The 19,960-nt window shown below is 41.3% G+C and overlaps 1 protein-coding gene across 4 annotated transcripts in view; it reads left to right on the plus strand.

Annotated features, from left to right (window-relative positions):
• dennd1a.S (DENN domain containing 1A S homeolog) overlaps positions 1-19,960 on the plus strand; it is a 486,461-nt gene that overhangs the window by 94,547 nt on the left and 371,954 nt on the right. For all 4 annotated transcript variants that reach the window (XM_018232034.2, XM_018232036.2, XM_018232035.2 and 1 more), the window contains exon 3: positions 16,497-16,540. In XM_018232034.2, coding sequence (XP_018087523.1) covers positions 16,497-16,540 — 44 coding nt within the window. The remainder of the gene's footprint in view (positions 1-16,496; positions 16,541-19,960) is intronic.

The following is a 19,960-nucleotide window of genomic DNA, read 5'->3' on the forward strand; positions in this document are numbered from 1 at the left end:
CCGAGGGCCAAAATTTTACTGGCCTATGTGGAGGACGGCCGATAATGGAAGTCAATGTTGGCCACTCCCCCTTTTAAACCACACCCACTGTAAACCACACCCATGTTACCACAAGAACTTTTAAGATCATATCCACATTAACGGTGGTAGCACACCAAAAAACCAAATGGTTGGTGCTCACTGCAGGCAGATACCCCATCACTTATACAGTATGTGAAAAATTTAAGTCATGTTAAAAACATACCCTTATATCCATATGCCTCATCCTCCCCTGTGGATAATATAACAAACCCCCAACACATGATTAAACACCTAAGGGGCCCTTAACAACAATTTCCAAATGCTAACAAATACCAAGAACAAACCCCTAACAGGCTTACATTACACAGGTAGTGTAGGGCAAGCAGAGAATGGCACACACAAGCAGCACTGGGCAAGCAGAGATTGGCACACACAGGGAGGCAGGGCAGGGCCAAGGTATTTTTGCACCCTAGGCAAGGGCTTCAATCAGTGTCCCCCCACCCAGTCCTGCATTACCAATTCCCACCTTACCAGTCATATAGCCTACTGTACCTGTGCCAGCACCTATCTGTAATGGAAATGGAGGAACTTACCCCACGGGACATCCAAGATGGCGACCTCCTGCTCCACCATGCGGTTCTTCCTGGTCGCAGTGGGACTGCGTCAGAAACGTGTCGCCCCAGGATTGGTCGCCGGCGACGGAATGGACGCCGGCGTCAGAATGTGCGTCGGCGTCAGGACACCAACGTGAGGACACCGGCGTCGGCGTCATGACGTCAGCGCGTCACGTTTTGGCGCCAAACTATGGACTATTTAAATCCATTTGCCCATCCTGTCATTGCCCAATTATAGGTCTATCTTGTATAGTTCCTGGGTGCGATTTCTTGCTATTTGGATTCTCCGTGTATTGACTTATTGCCTGTTTAACGATTCTGATTCTTCGCTGCCTGTACCGACCAATTGCCTGCTTTTGACCATTCTTCTGATAAACCCTCTTGTACTGCGAACTTGGTGTTGTTTTGTCTCCTCCTTGGTCCACACTACAACAGAGCCTTCGGGCCCTGACAGTATAATTGGGCCATTAACCCTTCTGAGGAGCCTCAAGTTCCTACTGATGTCGGCAGAGCTGTTCGTGGATTGGCTTCTTACATGCAGACCTACGAAGCCCAACAAACCCACTTCGGCCAGGCACTAGAAGCAATCCTGGAGAAATTGTATGCCTTGTCTGCAGTGGGACTGCGTCAGAAACGTGTCGCCCCAGGATTGGTCGCCGGCGACGGAATGGACGCCGGCGTCAGAATGTGCGTCGGCGTCAGGACACCAACGTGAGGACATCGGCGTCATGACGTCAGCGCGTCAAGTTTTGGCGCCAAACTATGGACTATTTAAATCCATTTGCCCATCCTGTCATTGCCCAATTATAGGTCTATCTTGTATAGTTCCTGGGTGCGATTTCTTGCTATTTGGATTCTCCGTGTATTGACTTATTGCCTGTTTAACGATTCTGATTCTTCGCTGCCTGTACCGACCAATTGCCTGCTTTTGACCATTCTTCTGATAAACCCTCTTGTACTGCGAACTTGGTGTTGTTTTGTCTCCTCCTTGGTCCACACCACAACAGAGCCTTCGGGCCCTGACAGTATAATTGGGCCATGGACCCTTCTGAGGAGCCTCAAGTTCCTACTGATGTCGGCAGAGCTGTTCGTGGATTGGCTTCTCGCATGCAGACCTACGAAGCCCAACAAACCCACTTCGGCCAGGCACTAGAAGCAATCCTGGAGAAATTGTCTGCCTTGTCTCCAGTGGTTCCAGTCCCCCTGCCGGTCCCTGCTACTCCGCTCCAGGTTTCCGAGCCTCGCATCCCTGCTCCTCCTCTGTACAGCGGTGATCCGGAATCATGCCGTGGTTTCATCAACCAGTGTGAGATCCAATTCACCCTGCTTCCAGGTCAGTTTGTCTCGGAGCGAGCGAAGGTGGGCTATATCATCACCCACCTGCAAGGGAAAGCTCTGGAGTGGGCTTCTCCTCTCTGGGAGAAGGAGGATCCGGTTATTGACGATGCCAAGGCCTTCATCCATGACCTCCGCACTGTATTCGACGCCCCTGGTCGGGCTACTTCTGCCTCGGCTCGTTTATTTCAGCTGCAGCAAGGGACTCGTTCTGTTCCGGAATACGCCATCGAATTCCGCACTCTTGTGGCTGAAACTTCTTGGAATAATGATGGTTACCATGCTGCTTTCTACAACGGCCTGGCAATGCGCATCAAGAATGATCTTGTTTCACGGGAGATTCCTTCTCGCTGGGAAGATCTTGTTGCATTAGCTGTGAAAGTTGACACCAGACAAAGGGAGTTCCAAGTCGAAGTTGACAGAGAACGCGCTAGGTAGTTTTCCAGGTTCCAACCCACCCTGGCTCCACGCTTCCAAAGACCCTTACTCTCCAGTCCGGCTTCCAACCTTCCTCCTCCGCCTCCTGCGGCATCTCCTGCGGTGGCTGTATGTTCATAATCCAGTCATTGACTGGTCCACCACACAAGTGTCCCGTTGGAGCTCATTTTGTTTACATAATTGTTTGCCTGCTGTTCCTGTTGTTAAAGTTTCTTCAGTATCTTCAAATTCTTCTCTTCCTCCTGTGTATCAAGCCTTTTCCGATGTCTTTGATAAGAAATCCGCTGAGATTCTCCCACCTCATCGTCCTTATGATTGTCCTATTGAACTCTTACCCGGCTCAATGCCCCCCCGAGGCCGCACTTACCCGCTTTCTCCCTCCGAAACTTCTGCTATGAAGTCATATATCCAGGAGAATCTTCAAAGAGGTTTCATTCGTCCTTCTACCTCCCCTGCTGGAGCAGGGTTCTTCTTTGTCGAAAAGAAAGACGGTAGTTTGCGGCCCTGCATTGACTACAGGGGGTTAAATAAGATCACCATAAAGAACAGATATCCTCTTCCTCTCATCTCCGAACTTTTTGATCGGCTTAAGGGTGCTAATTTCTTTACTAAGCTGGATCTACGTGGGGCCTACAATCTCATTCGGATCCGTGAGGGAGATGAATGGAAGACCGCTTTCAATACTCGCGATGGACATTACGAGTACCTCGTCATGCCATTTGGTCTCTGCAACGCTCCTGCGGTCTTCCAAGAATTAGTCAATTACATTTTTCGTGATCTTTTGGGACAGTGTGTGGTCGTGTATTTAGACGACATTCTTATTTTTTCTAAGAATCTTCTGGATCATCGTTGCCAAGTGCGTGAAGTTCTTTCCAGGTTGAGGAAAAACAATCTCTTCGCCAAATTGGAGAAATGCATCTTCGAAGCTTCTTCCATTCCTTTTCTTGGCTACATCATTTCTCCACAAGGCTTCAAGATGGATCCCGCCAAAGTCTCTGCGATCTTGGATTGGCCCCTTCCTACCAGCGTCAAGGCAGTTCAGAGGTTTATTGGCTTCGCCAATTATTATAGACAGTTTATCAAAGACTTTTCTTCCAAAATCTTTCCAATTCTTGCCTTGATCCGTAAAGGGAGTAAACCTCAACACTGGTCCCCTCTAGCTCTCGAAGCCTTCAAGACCCTCAAAGAAGCCTTTTCTTCTGCTCCAATTCTTAGACACCCTGAACCTCTACTACCCTTCTTCATGGAAGTTGATGCCTCTGATGTTGGAGCTGGAGCAGTTCTGTCTCAAAGATCTTCTTCAGATGGTAAACTTAATCCTTGTGCTTTTTTCTCTAAAAAATTTTCTTCCCCAGAGCAAAATTACGATGTTGGGAATCGCGAGCTACTTGCCGTTAAGTTGGCCCTGGAAGAATGGAGACATTTACTTGAAGGTTCTTCAGTTCCTGTGACCATCTTTACTGACCACAAAAATCTTGAATTTATTCAATCCCTCAAGCGCCTCAATCCCCGGCAAGCCAGGTGGGCACTTTTCTTTTCTCGCTTTAATTTTGTTATCACCTTTCGTCCTGGCTCCAGAAACAGGAAGGCTGATGCTCTGTCCAGAAGTTTTATTCCTGAAGATTCCTGCCCTGAAGATCCTGAACCCATTGTGCCTCATACCAAGATTATTGCCGCCTTGTTTCCCTCCTGTGCCTCTCAGTTACTTTCCGCTCAGTCGTCGGCTCCTGTAGAGACTCCTCTTGGTGTTGCTTTTGTTCCTCCGGAATTCCGTCATGCCATTTTATCCCAATCTCACAGTTCCAAACAGGCTGGTCATCTCGGGATTAAGAAGACAACCGAGCTCTTGTCTCGTTTGCTTTGGTGGCCGACCCTAAGGAAAGATGTTAAAGACTTTGTCTCTTCTTGTTCCGTTTGTGCTGTTTCCAAGTCCGGACATTCCCCCCCAAGGGTTTACTCTTGCCGCTTCCCATTCCATCTCGACCTTGGACTCACCTGGCAATGGATTTCATTGTTGATCTCCCTGTTTCTTCTGGCCACACTGTCATCTGGGTGGTAATCGACAGATTCAGCAAAATGGCTCACTTCACGCCGCTTCGGAAACCGCCTTCCGCCCCTGAACTCTCTGAAATTTTTATTAAACACATTTTTCGTCTTCATGGTTTTCCTGCTGAGATTGTGTCCGACCGGTGTTCCCAGTTTGTTTCCAAGTTCTGGAGATCTCTTTGCAAGGCTCTTAACATTTCTCTCCAATTTTCTTCCGCTTACCACCCACAGTCTAATGGAGCCGCAGAACGGGTCAATCAGGCCTTGGAACAGTTTCTTCGTTGTCATGTGTCCCTGTGCCAGGATGATTGGTCGGATCTTCTTCCCTGGGCTGAGTTTGCTCACAACAACGCTCTGCATTCTTCTTCCCAGAAGTCTCCTTTCTTCTGTGTGTATGGTCTGAATCCCTTGGCTTTTTCCCAGGATCTTCTTCTTACCAACGTTCCTGCGGCCAATGACCAAGCTGCTCACATGTTGGCTATTTGGCATGCTACTGCGGCAAACTTGGAGAAAAGTTCCCTGGTGCAGAAGAGGTTTGCCGATAAAAGAAGGATTTCGTCCCCTCCATATGTTCCTGGTGATAAAGTTTTTCTTTCCACACGCAACATTCGTCTCAAGATTCCTACACCCAAGCTTGGTCCTAAATTCATCGGTCCTTTCCCTATCATCGAAATCATCAACCCTGTGGCTGTTCGTCTTCAACTTCCTCCTGAGCTGCGGATACCCAATGTTTTTCATGTTTCCCTGCTTAAACCTGCTGTGTCTTGCCCCTCTTCTTCTTCCTCTCCAGCTCCTGTCTTGGTCGACGATCATAAGGAATTCGAAGTCAAGAGAATCCTGGACTCTCGTATTTCTAGGGGTATTCTTCAATACCTTATCGAATGGAAGGGGTTCGGTCCAGAAGAGTGTTCCTGGGTGAGAAGTTCTGACGTTCATGCTCCTGTCTTGGTCCGTAAGTTCCACAGACTTTTTCCTTCTTCCCCTAGCTTCGGTGGTCCTGAGGCCCCCCCTAAGGAGGGGGGGTACTGTAATGGAAATGGAGGAACTTACCCCACGGGACATCCAAGATGGCGACCTCCTGCTCCACCATGCGGTTCTTCCTGGTCGCAGTGGGACTGCGTCAGAAACGTGTCGCCCCAGGATTGGTCGCCGGCGACGGAATGGACGCCGGCGTCAGAATGTGCGTCGGCGTCAGGACACCAACGTGAGGACGCCGGCGTCGGCGTCATGACGTCAGCGCGTCAAGTTTTGGCGCCAAACTATGGACTATTTAAATCCATTTGCCCATCCTGTCATTGCCCAATTATAGGTCTATCTTGTATAGTTCCTGGGTGCGATTTCTTGCTATTTGGATTCTCCGTGTATTGACTTATTGCCTGTTTAACGATTCTGATTCTTCGCTGCCTGTACCGACCAATTGCCTGCTTTTGACCATTCTTCTGATAAACCCTCTTGTACTGCGAACTTGGTGTTGTTTTGTCTCCTCCTTGGTCCACACCACAACAGAGCCTTCGGGCCCTGACACTATCATATTGCCTTCATTTGTACCTATGCCAATGGCAGTCAATCCCTCAGATTGCCCCCAGGCCCCAATCTGTACCTGTGCCAGCATAAGAGAAAACATCCATCATATTTTTACCCCAATCTGTACCCATGCCAGCGGCAACCAAAAGAATCCATCATATTGCCCCAATTTGTATCTGTTCCAGCAGTAGCCAAAAATCCATCATATTGCCCTCAAACATCTGTGTACCTGTGCCAGCAGCCACCATATTGGCCCATGTACCTGAGCCAGCAGCAGCCAATCCCTTATATTGCCCAATCTGTACCTGTGCCAGCATCAGCCAAAAAATACACACTATTTCCTCCATATATGTACTTGTGCCAGCAGCTGCCAAATATCCATCATATCATCTGTTTACCTGTGCAAGTAGCAGCCAAGATATTGCCCACAAATATGTACCTGTGCCAGCAGCTGCCAAAAGGGAGCTGGGGAGTGATTTTGTCTGGAACAGGGGGTTTATAAAGTTGAAAAACTATTAAAGGCCAAGCAAATCAGGGTTTAAAAATGAAAGAAAGGAAATCCCCCTTAAAAGTGTGCCCCCCCATGATTGCGCCCTAGGCAGGCCCCCTACTCTGCCTGCCCCTAGTTCTGGCCCTGCAGGGAGGGAACTCAGAACAGAGCAGGAGACTGGGAAAGCTATCATTCTAATATGTACTACATACAGTGACACAGTGCTGGTGCCCCATTAGCATTTTAAATAAGGTGTGAACAGGTGAACAATGTGGGCAGTTTCAGTCTAGGTCTCAGGTGTGAACAGTACAGGCCTTTAGGACTGGCCAAATTGAGGATGTTCACGCTGGAGAAGAGGTGCTTAAGGGGTGATATGATAACTATGTATAAATACAGTATATAAGGGGGATCATATAATAATCTCTCTGCTTTATTTACCAGTAGGTATTTCCAGCTGACACAGGGTCATCCATTTCGATTAGAAGAAAAGAGGTTCCGCCTAAATATTCGGAACGTTTTTTCTTTTTTTTTACAGTGAGAGCTGTGAAGATGTTGAATTCTCTCCCTGAATCAGTTGTACTGGCTGATACATTAGATAGCTTTAAGAAGGGGTTGGATGGCTTTTTAGCAAGTGAGGGAATACAGTTATGGAAGACAGCTCATAGTACAAGTTGATCCAGGGACTGGTCCGATTGCTGTTTTGGAGTCAGGAAGGATTTTTTCCCCCTCTGAGGCAAATTGGAGGGGCTTCAGATGAGGTTTTTTTTTCCTTCTTCTGGATCAGCTGGCAGTTAGGCAGGTAAAAAAAAGTTAAAAGGTTGAACTTGATGGATGTGTGTCTTTTTTAACTTTCTTAACATCTCAACTGGCAACTGTGTGTATTTTACTTAGAACATCTTCATTGTACCTCATGGGGCATATATCTGGATTTGTACCCGAAAGGGCATATTTATCAAAGGTCCAGAATGATCTCGAAACTCGAATACTATCTTATTTAAGAAAAATCTTGAACGTCTAAAACTCGACTCGACCCAAAAACCGACCCAGAACCAGACCGACTCTGAAAAAAACTCGAATGTCAGGACGGCTATTAACATCTTCAAATGGGCCACTGGACCTCTGCCATTGACTTCTACATGAACTCGGCATGTTTTAGGTGGCATACTATCAAATTCAGGTTGTTCTCAGTGTCCAGGTATGATAAATATCAAATTTGTTTTGACCAAAAATCCAACTTGACAATTCTAATTCAAATTTACTATTCAAACCTTAATACATCTGCTCCTAAGGGTATAATTAACTGTGCAAAAAAAATTTGCCAAAGAAACGGTTTATAAAAAGGCGTGAAATATAAATGCTGACTATATTAAGGTGTGTTTTATTTTGTGCCCTGCAAACGCCAGATTTGCCAACTTTAGTGTAAAAAATTACGCTGTTTTTACATTAAGAAGCTTCGAGATGTGTGCCGAATTGTGTCACGGATTTTTACACCACATAATAAAGATGCCATGTCAACTTCACATCTGTAAAAAACAGTACAGTGGGTAAAAATTCACTTAGCTTTTTTACGTTCAGTCCAATTGTAATATTGTTTAATTGCTCTGTACCCTGTGCTCTTATTAACTGGCAGTATGTTAAACATTAGTTTGGTTACTTGCACAATATAATTACATTTGATGAAGAGTTTTAGTGCAATTACAGGCTAGGCTGTAGTAATTGAAAACATACTTATGTCGCTGTCAGTATTCATTCTAGTCTTAATGATGAATTAATACATGCAATTGATGTCTAGAGACTCCACATATTAAAATTATCTAGAGTCCTGCAGCTGTGGGAGCTTCCACTTCTAATAAATGTAAACATTTAAAATGAACGCATTAATTATATAAAGCCTTGATGGACAACATTTGCCCCTGTGAGAGTTTCTGTGGCCCTATCCTGCTTTCTGTTGTACTGGGTATATGGGAATAATTTCCCCTCACCAATCACCCTTTCTCCCCTCACACTACACTTTACACCAGATGCCATCCTAATCCCTTTAGAGTTAAAACTAGGAGTTACTGGACCAAACAGCAAAATATTTTGAGGCCTCTAAACTTGGTGAGCAGATTTTGGACACATGTACTGAAATCAGGACTCCTTCTGACCATATATTTAAGGTTCAAACTAATCTGTTGAGTTTAAGTCATTCTGTGATTGTGTGGCCAAATGGGACTTATAGCCATCATGCCAAGATTGTTCATGTTGATATCAGTAGACTTCTTCATTGGCTTAAACTTAGACCTAGACATACTGTGTGTTTTGCTTGAGGTTCTCTGAGTCTCTCGGAAATAATTCACAAACCACACTGAGCGTGCTTTATTACCAATAAGATTAGTAAAACTATTACGACAAAAAAAGGGTTATAAACAGTTATAACAGATCCTGCTTCCCATGTGCTCATCGGAATCTGCAAGACTCCCAACAAGCACATCTGAAGCAGATATCTTATCTAGTTAACTAGTAGCACACATTCTGCTCCTGACTATAATACAACGGCCCTATGAGATCTTCCAAAAGTCATAAGCATATTAGGGACAAATACAAGTATTCAGGCCTGGATTTGTGGATTATTATTCCACAATAATAGGGAAAAAACACTGCATTGTGGATAAACAAAAAGCAATTTATGACTGAAAATTGCACTTTGCATAATTATGCTACATTCATAAATGAGCCCATGGGATTTATGCCCTATGTTCCTTTTTATATGGCTATAGCTTATTTTATTTTTCATCTCTTCTAATGCTGTGAAAATGTTAAAGGCAACATTTCAATAATAATGGGCATAGTCACCAGCTGAGTAGCAGGAGACAGTTCTCAAATAAAGATCAGAGAGTGCGAGCAGAATACAGTTTCTAAGTCAGCATCTGAACATTGTCCTTTCCTAATCCATCTCACATCTAATTGCAAATGTGCTCCCTGGACAGATGAAGGAGAGATGCCACCATCAAGGAGAACTGGCAGCTTGTCCTATTTAAAAATATTCATGCATGAGTTCTTTGCCTCTTTCCCGGCTGAATTTATTGATTTTTGTATCATGTACATTCATACTATTGTTAAATGAGGCTTTCAGATTGCCCTTAAGTGTAACCAGTGATTTGGCTGCTCTTTCTGTCATTTCATCATATTTGGTTGGATGCTTCCAGATGCGCTTTTGTCTACTGTTCTAAAGCAGAACTTTGATTAGGTATCCCTTGTACCTGATAAATCATCATGTATTTATGCTTCTTTATTGTGTAATTGCTATTAAAGGAACACTAGTGCTAAACTTTATATTGTCTATATGAATATTAAGATAATGTCATTTTCAAGTGCAGTGTGGTCACACTAAAATGCCAATGTGTCCATTATGCCAGTCTAAGCAACCCAGCCGACTATGTTGCCCCCTCCGAGTGTGCACATTTACAGAAGACTGCACTGCTGAAGATGCGCCACAGGTGGCGAGGACATAATGGTCTGAACTAGGGAAGGCTTCAGAAAAGGTACATGTCTGCGCCCCTTTACCTTTGCGACTTAGGCATGTGCCTCTTCTGCCTACCCCTAGTTCTGGCCCTTCCCGAAGGTACTGTTAATCTAAATGCGGAGGTAGTTCCTGGTTTCCAATTGGCACAGCAGACTATCATGCTGCAGTAACACACTCTTTCTTCTGATGTTCAAATATGTGCACGTTGCAGTAGCATTCATTTGGACATTTTGAATGCAGTGGGCACAATTGCATTTGTTATAGGTTACTCACAGGGATTATAATTTTACCACCCAATCTCACACAGCAAATGTTTTCCTTTTTCCGGAAAACCGGGCAGCCAGTTTTGACCCGAAGAGCCAGGGCCGGAAACTAGGGGTAGGCAGAGTAGGCACGTGCCTAGGGCACAAAACTGGGGGGGCGGAGGCGGCAGGCAGGCACCTTCTCTGCCTCTCCTACCCCCTAGTCCGGTCCCCGATTGCCGCTCTGCCCACCTTGTGCCGTCCTCCTTTTTGTGCCGCATCTTTATTTTCAAGTGCGGGGGGATTTTGCACATTTTTTCTGCGATAGTTGGGCGCTTGGGCTGCCTAGGGCACTTGCTGGGGCTGGCTCGGCACTGAGAGGAGCCCTTCAAAAAACCGGGCTTGTCCGGGTCAAAACCAGACAGGTGGCAACCCTAGCCCTACAGGCCAGTAAGGTATCAACTCAGCAGCCAATTCTCACCAGTTTAAGACAATTTAAGGAGTTATCAGACTTATATTTACGGTTGTTCCCATAAGAAATTTCACTTTTGAAATCCCAGTTTATAATCATGTTAGTGGACTTTCTTGTAACAGTTTGAAACAGGGCTGCTTTTGAAAAATTTGCCGTGTGAGCTTTTTAATGCTTTTTGGGTCAGGCATGATCTGAAAACTTGCCAGCTCAAGACCAAAAACATAACCTTCCCAGACTGATATTTGATCAGAGCTTGGTGAGATATCAGTTAGGAAGGCTGAAACGGTTATAGATTTTTGATCTTTAGTTTTCTAATCATTCTGTTTCACTTTCGGACACCTTTCAGCTTATAAATTAAAATTCTATGTGGCAATTTTATAGTTATTATTAGCAATAATTATTTTAAGAACGTCTATTCAGGCCCTCTCCTATTCATATTTGGTCTTACTCAATCTGCTGCCTGGTTTGCTTTAGTAGATTGGACCCTAGAATCAGATAGCTGCTGAAATTCCTGAACACTGACATATCCTGCTAAAACTAAATTTAAGGTTAAATATTGCTTAATCCCAATTATTCATAATTATTATTAATCCAAATGTTTGGCAAGCTTGCAGTTGAATAGCACCATGGGGTTACATTGTAGATCCTAGTACAGGTATGGGACCTGCTATCCAGTATGCTCGGTACCTGGGATTTTCCAGATAACGGATCTTTCTGTAATTTGGATCCTCATACTACTTACTACTTATTTCATATTACTTGAAAATCAGGTAAACATTAAGCGGCCTATTTATCAAAGGTCGAATTTTGAATTCATGTGAATTTTTTTTAACTCTAATGAATTCGAATATACTCAAAATTCAATTGGGAGGGTATTTAAAGTGGACCTGTCACCCAGACGTAAAAAGCTGTATAATAAATGTCCTTTTCAAATTAAACATGAAACCCAAATAATTTTTATTAATTTAAGCATTCATAGCTGTTGTAAACGCATTTAAAAACCTCAGCTGTCAATCAAATGTTTCCTGCCCCTCCTTTATGCTTTAGGCATAGAGTCAGGGCAGGCAATTGTTTCACTTTCCATTCAGCACTTCCTAGATGTCACTGCTCTCCACACATTCTCCCTGTTCTCTTCACCATTTAATTCTGTAACCAGTGCATGGGGATGGACATCAGGTTCCCCCATTCTGGTGCACAAACAAGATTTTGAGATGATGCAAGGTTTGCCTTAATAACAGTGTCCACAAAATGGCTCCTGCCTGCTTGCTATAATTAAGAATTCCCAGACAGAAGGAAACAAGATCCAAATAATTTTTACAGCGTAATTAAAGTTAATTTTTGCTTGACTAACATGATAAAATAGGATTTGGAATTATTTTAATGGGTGGAGGGTCCCCTTTAAGAAAAAAATAGAGTATCTAAAACTTGAATGAATATTGCTGATCCGAAAACTCGAATCAAATTGACTAAACTCAAATCAAGTTTTTTTTAGGAAGGCTAAAAGCATCTTCAAATTGGCCACTGGACCTCTCCCATTGACTTATACATGAACTCGGCAGGTTTTAGGTGGTGAATAGTCTAATTCAAATTATTCCCAGGGTATAGGTTTGATAAATCTCAAAAATAAAATTCGAATTGAGTTTGGATAATTCACAATTCGATTTTGAGAGTTTTGACCAAAAAAAAAACAGTGAAAATTCGACCATTAATAAATCTGCCCCTAAATAAACCCAATTGGCTAGTTTTGCTTTCAATAGGGATTAATTATATCTTAATTTGGATCAAGTACAAGCTACTTTTTTATTATTACAGAGAAAAAGGAAATCAAATTTAGAGCTTTCTAGATAACACGGTTTCCGCATAACGGATCCCACAAGCCTGTCACCACAAGCCTCACTGAACTAAGAAACAGGTAGAGATAGGCTAATAACCGGTCTTCCCAGCTAGTTAGTCTACAGATCTTCAGAAACGGCATGCAAGGCCCAAAACATGTACTGTCTAGTAGTCTACTGTAAAATTTAATCACAGCAGTCACACTGCTTAAGGGGTGCTGTCCTCATTTTCCGGCTTAGTGACTTCACATTGGAATGGTGTTATGACGTTAGAAGATTGATGCACTACATTGTTGTACTTCTAGGCTGTGTTCTAGAATACCTTCTTATCTAGTGAAGATAGAACAATGATTATGCTTGACTGTCTCTCACTCAGGATGGGCATTCGCAAAGAGTGCAGTTTGAATGTTGTGAAACTACTCCTCTCTTGCTAATTTATAAAAATAAAAAAGAGGAATTCCCGTGATTCTAGCAACGCAAAATAGAACAAGTTCCACAGGTGTATATATGAGGTCGTTTTTAGATAAGAGAGATTGCATCTCAACTAGGGGAGAGTGTTGCTTAATGCTTTATCTACGCTAAAATGTGCAGTTTTATAACTTTAATCTTTCCATTATAGGACTAGTAATGTTATGTGACTGTGTGTTGCAATATTCCTTTGAGGCATCACACCTTGTATAATTTAATGCCGCCATAGCCTAGATGGCTTTTTTCTGTTTAGCTCTGTAACTTGCCTTGTTGACTTCTGCTTGCACTAGAATCCATATCCTTTAGTTCTGTAATTCATTTGGAAAAGAAATTAAAAGGCTGGGAATAGTAGTTCAGGCCCCTGTTGTAGCACATTAATCCTTGGCAAATGAATGGTAGTACAAGTATGGGATCTGTTATTCAGAATGTTCATGACCTGGGCTTTTCTGGATAACGGATCTTTTCGGTAATTTTGATCTTCATACCTTTAAGCTCCCCATAGATGCGACGATTCTTCTTGCCGAACGACCGATTTTAGGGAAGTCCGACCAATCCTTCGAAATTATCGTGCGGTTGGTGGGATTTGAACGATTGTACATTTTACGATTTTTCGGCCGACATCTGTCAGGAAATTGATCGGCCAGGTCAAAAAATCTTTGTCGGTCCTAGTGCAATCTATCTATGTTTGCAGGGCCAAGCAGGCAGCTAGCCTTTGTTTTCCTGGTAAATTGGTCTTTTTAGTTGATGGTCAATTCGTACGATTGTTCCGAGAAAATCGTGGTCTCACGATGAGGATCGGATCTTTTAAAAATCTCAACATCTATGGCCAGCTTAAGTCTACTAGAAAATCATGTAAACATTAAATAAAGCCAATAGTTTTGCTTCCAATAAGGATTATAAACTTTAGATTATTCGCTTATAATGGAAGACTGCCTTTCCGTAATTCGGAGCTTTCTGTATAACGGGTTTCTGGATAATGCTGCCGATACCTGTGTAATATGTAAGCACTGTAATAAAACCAGTGGAGTGTAGATTGTTTCAGGAGGGTTTTGTTGGTTATTTGAGGTTATAAGAGTAAGGGTTTGAAAGAAATTGGGAGTTATTTTGTAAATAATGAAAAATTTAAATGGGAGCCAGCAATGACGCTAGGAGACGAAAGGCATGCTTTTTCTTTCATAGGCAACCCTGTGGTCTGCTTATTTAAAAAATGTAACCATTGGTAGAATTTATGCTTTCAGCTTTACAATGGGAACCATCCGTGCATTAACATTCTCATAAAACAAATTTGGCCTATGAAAAGTCAGCGTTCCAGCCAACTCTAAAGAACAAGTAAACATTAAAATTACTCATGAAAGAATTCAATTGCCCTTGAGCAAGAAAGCCAGCAAAATGAAGTGAGCTGTAAAGATTGCGGGATCGACTCACCCAGACACAATGATCAAAACTTTGAGTCTGCATCTGTTAGTGATGTGTCCCAAGGCTACTTTTAAAGGAACAGTAACACCACAAAATGAAAGTGTTTTAAAGTAATGAAAATATCCTGTACTGTTGCCCTGCACTGGTAATTTTAATGTGTTTGCTTCAGCAACACTGCTATAGTTCATATAAACAAGCTGCTGTGTAGCAATGGCGGAAATTGAAAAAAGTCTATATGGCACAGGTTAAATATCGGATAACAGATAACACCATTATGTTCTACAGAGCTTATCTGCTATCTACTGTGCAACCTGAGCCTTTTCTGCTTTGAATGGCTGCCCCCATTTCTACACAGCAGCTTATTTATATAAACAATAGTGTTTTTAAAGCAAATCCAGCAGTTATACCAGTGTAGGGCAACACTGCATTATAGTTGTATTACTTTAAAACACTTTCATGACTTTTTGTTGTTACTGTTCATTTAATTCCCAGATTTGCAAGCATTATGATATGGAAAGGGAAGGTGTCTAAGGCTAATACGGCATGAACAGTATTACCCTACTGGCACAGTCTCACCCTATGGCACATGGTGCTTGCTACCACATTTCTGTTATGTCCCCTGCTCACAGTGCTGCTAATCAGTACAGGTATGGAAACCTGTTATCCAGAATCCTTGGGACCTGGTAACAGTCTTTCTGTAATTTCCGGATAACCATTGCATACCTGTTTTTAATGCTGCATAAAGACTACCAAAATAAAACTGTCAGTCCATCCACTGGAAGCAGAATTATTGATAAGCACAATTCGTTTTCTTATTAAAATGGTCCTTGCATATAAATACATACATACATACATAATAAGTTAGGTTGAAAAAAGACATTGTCCATCAAGTTCAACCTTTTATCTCTATATTTAACCTGCCAAACTGCTAGTTGATCTAGAGGAAGGCAAAAAAAAAAAACCCATTTAAAGCCTCTCCAATTTGCCTCAGAGGGGAATAATCTGGATGTTTTTTTTTCATGACCAGAGTTAAAGGCTGTTGTTCTAAAGAAGCTCTGTAAACCTGGCAGCCATTGTAGAATGCAACAGCATGTTAGATTTTCTGTATGCAAAATGCAGCCTAAGGCAAAGCAGTGGATCTCCATGGGTGTTTGCGGATGGTATGGTGTTTGTGATCTGCAACAGGGCACAGATTGACACCAGTAGATACTGCCTCAATCAGCTGGAAATTGTAAAGCCCTCTGTGCCCTTTTCAGTTTTGTTGCTCGGAACTTGGGGGTTTCCGGATAACAGATCTTTCTGCAATTTGAATCTTCATAATAAGTCTACTAGAAAAGCCTTTAAACATTAAATAAAACAAATAGGCTGGTTCCGCTTCCAATAAGGATTTATTATATCTTAGATTGGATCAAGTACAATGTACTGTTTTATTATTACAGAGAAAAAGGAAATCATTTTAAAAAATTTGGATTATTTGGATAAAATTGAGTCTATAAGAGATAGCCTTGTCGTAATTCAGAGCTTTCTGGATCACAGGTTTCTGCATAAGTATATCATACCTGTAAAACATATATTTTAATATAGCTGTAGGTAATACCATAAGTTGACCCTCAGCTTGATGTATGCATTTGTTTGTATTATCATGACTTATGTCATTTTGTGAAATCCAAGTGCAGATAATGAAAAGAAGGAAGCTTGCTGTGTTATCCACATGTTTGACTCAATTCTGCTTTGAGCTCCTATCAATTGCCTCTGTTGGCCGTTTGACAACAGAGACAGTTAGTTAAAAAGAGAACACTTTTTCCTGTGCAAGTCAATTTAAAACTGATTAGTTGCAGTGTCAGGTAGCAGTTAAGATTTAATGGGGCAGCAGGGCTTTTTTTTTTTGTTTTTGTTCCATTTTTTTCATCTTTTCGGGGAGGTTTAGGGGGAGTCTCAGAGAGAGTTCTTTACGTTTCTCTACATAGACCCAGGCTGCCCTCGCAGGGTCCCCTGCCAGGATTTCTATCATCTTCTGATCAATTATTAATGCATGATTCTCTGCTTGCTCACTAATCCAAAGCCAATTAATATTATCTGTCAATTATTTACAGATCCTGAGCTGCAGAGGATCTTCCCTGAAGACTTCAGTGACCAGGTTTGAAACGTGTAATTAATTTTTTCCCCCTGCTAACGTGACACTACGTCTTCCTGCCTCAAAGTTATTTTATGCATTATGGCTGCCGTCCCTTCATAACCAGAGCTAAACAGTAGATAATATAAGCAAAATAGATATTTGGAATCACCTTTGTTAAGGCACGATTTCTGCATTGACTTTTTAGCTTAATAAATATAACTGCCATTATTATAGAAGGTTAATGCTACAGTTTTATAATTAACAAAAAAAAACATTTGAATGTGAATGGGAAGGTGTTATAAGGATTACACAACTATGTTCAGTCCTGCTAAAATAACAGTGGGACATATTCTATGCAAAAAAAGAAATGAAAAAACACAAATAATGATATTTCTCTAATTAGCAGCATTCAGCTTTTTCTTTCTAGAGCTGTCATCGAAAAATGATTGCACATGCAAGAATCTTTTCTTTGGAAGACATACAATTTTTACAATTAGCTATCTTAAAATTATCTTTAGTAGAAATTTAAAGCTGCCATATTGCTTTATTCATCTGAGTCACCCTTCATAGATGAGGGATTCTGCTGCCACATGCCACTGACAAACCAGCTATAGCTCAACAGAACACAGACATTTATAGGATAATAATGTAGTTCTGTTGGCCTTCTGTACAGTTTGTCACAGTCCTAGAAAAGCTGTATGGTAGCCCTTTCTCATTAGTATGAATTCCGATATAATTAATCCTTATTGGGTTAACTTGTTTGGTTTATTTAATGTTTACATGATTTTATAATAGACTTAAAGTATGAAGATCCAAATTATGGAAAGATCCATTATCCAGAAAAGCCCAGGTCTAGAGCATTCTAGATAGCAGGTCCCATACCTGTAGTAAGTTACAGCCCCAAATACTGCCAAAAATACTATGCAATTCACCCTCAGACTGGCAGGAAATTTTTTGGCAACACAAGATTTTTCCAGTTTATAAATAAACAGTTTATTTCCAGTTTATAAATCACAGAACATGGATCTGACCTGCCTCTCAGTTTATACTGATGCCCGTGGACTTGACATCCTCTGAAAGTGGATTCAGTTATTTAGAGGTGATGATGAATAATGGAAGAAGATGTATAATATGCTAGTAGTATTTGGTGATTTGTCCCTGTTTTATTCCATGCAGTAGAAGAATCTGTCACAATTTACTTTGATTTAGAGATTTAGAGAAAAAAAAAACGATTGGAAGAGCAAGAGAGAGAGAGCATAGACTGACATCTGTGGCTAGATAATAATGGACAGCCATCCCTGAACCCCTCCAACCACAAAGCCTGTGTTGCTTTCCTGAAGGAACAAGGACTGAGAAGAAAGGAGAAATATAAAAGAGTGTTACAAATCCACAGAGCTGCAGACACGTTGGGCCAGTTGTCTGTGTGCTAACATAATCCATTTTTAACTCCCCCATTTTAATTGTCTGCTAAAGACAAACGGCCAGTGGAAGTTCGTCAGCTTTGCCTAGGTTTTTTTTCAAGGCAGGAAAAAAAAAAAAAGAAGCTTTAGAGAAGTCTGGGTAGAGGCGCGTTTATTAAAATATGTCTTCCTCATTGTTTCAGCCCTCTCAGCTCCAACTCAGTGTTTCATGAAATATGTAATCTGTAATGTAAATAAAAGGTTTGATGCAAAGCGGAGCAGTAATGAGCAAATCAGCATGCAGCTGGGAATTACTTGAGCATTTCGGATCTGGTTTCTTGGTTTCACCTGATTTTGATTTTGACACATTCTGACTGTGGTGACATTGACGTGTTTAACTCTTACACATATATGCAACCAAAATGTATGTAAGAAGTAGGGATGTGCGGTTTTAAACTGTTTCGATTCGCCAAAAATATGCAAAACGGGGAAAATTTGCCGTAATGCTTTGGTGTATTGGTGACAAAAAATGTTTTGACATGTGACAAATTTCTAAATTGTATTTCTTATTAATCATTCCGAAGAAATTAATTGATATCCTTGCACTGCACTTTACTTATTTAAAATTTTCAATAAGCACTTGCACTTTGAACACCTAGGGGGATCAATTTGTGATATCTTACAGTTATTTATTTCCCAATTATTAGGCATGAATAGAGGAGTAAAACTTGAGAAGCAACAGTAGAATAGGTTAAGCGGGGCACTTTCCCTTTCTTGTTCTTTCAAATTATAATTGTACTGACCTAGGTCAGACCTCTGCTTTGACTTATTGGTTTAAATTATTTTAAGGTAACCAGGGTGTCAATTGTTAACTACTAAATTTTTCCACCTGTCTGTGGGCATCATTTTCATGGCGAAACTTGGCGAAAAAAATCACTCATCGCTAGTAAGAAATACTAAATATCTAACAAGAAATTACAAAACCCCTATAGAATAGTTTTGAAAGTGGACACACATTGGTAGATAATATGCTTCCATTGTTCCACTTAATCACTCTCCAGATCTCCAGTGGATTAACTTCCATATATTTCATATAGTATTGGCTTTGATTAAAGTTTAGCTAAAGCCAAAGAATAGGGGTAGGTGTACTTACTATTAAAAGGGCAGAATGTTGGGGTCTAGAAGGGGCGGGTATTGGGTGTCTGGGACATGTAAAGAACAGGTAGACAATCTAAAACCAAACTAAACCATTGATCACTATTATATACAGCATGATCTTGCTATTTTGTTGCAGGAATAATCATCAAAATAATTAGTTTTTTTGTGGGGGTGGGGCAATACAAAGGTTTCTGGAAACCCACTATACAGAAAGCTCTGAAATACTGCAAGGTAAAATATTCCATTTTAATTAAATAATTCACATTTTTAAAAATTGATTTCCTTTTTCAGTTTAATAGTAAGATAGTACCTTGCACTTTATTCCTACTGAGATATATAATCCTAGTTGGTGTCAAAAATGTTTTATAGTAGGTATGGAAATCCATGTTATAGTAATACCTCTTATCTGGTAAACCCCAGGTCCTAAGCATTCTACATAACAGGTCCCATACCAGTAATAAATATGCTCAATCTTAGCATATTCATATCATCTTGTATTTGCTGCAGATATTAAATACTAGGAATTAAAGTTCTTTTTAAGCTACAACTCCATCAATTTCTGGATGGGTAAAATGTGTCACCCAGGTAGTTTCATGGTTAAGTTTGGTTGAAAAAAGACCAAAGTCCATCAAGTTGAACCCCTCCAAATGAAACCCAGCATCCATACATAAATCACTTCTGACCCCTCCATATACTTACATAAACAGCACATACCAGTATCCATACTATACTAATTGAAAATTTTAATATCACAATAGCCTATGTTATTATGCTTGTCAAAGGTGCTACTAAATAGGGTAGCGTTTTTACAGAGAATAGGGGAGGGTTTAATGCAGTTTTTTATTATTATGCTATGGTACAATATGAGGATTATGTTGCTTTA

The sequence above is a fragment of the Xenopus laevis genome, chromosome 8S (assembly GCF_017654675.1).
Source record: "Xenopus laevis strain J_2021 chromosome 8S, Xenopus_laevis_v10.1, whole genome shotgun sequence".
Classification (NCBI taxonomy): Eukaryota; Metazoa; Chordata; class Amphibia; order Anura; family Pipidae; genus Xenopus; species Xenopus laevis.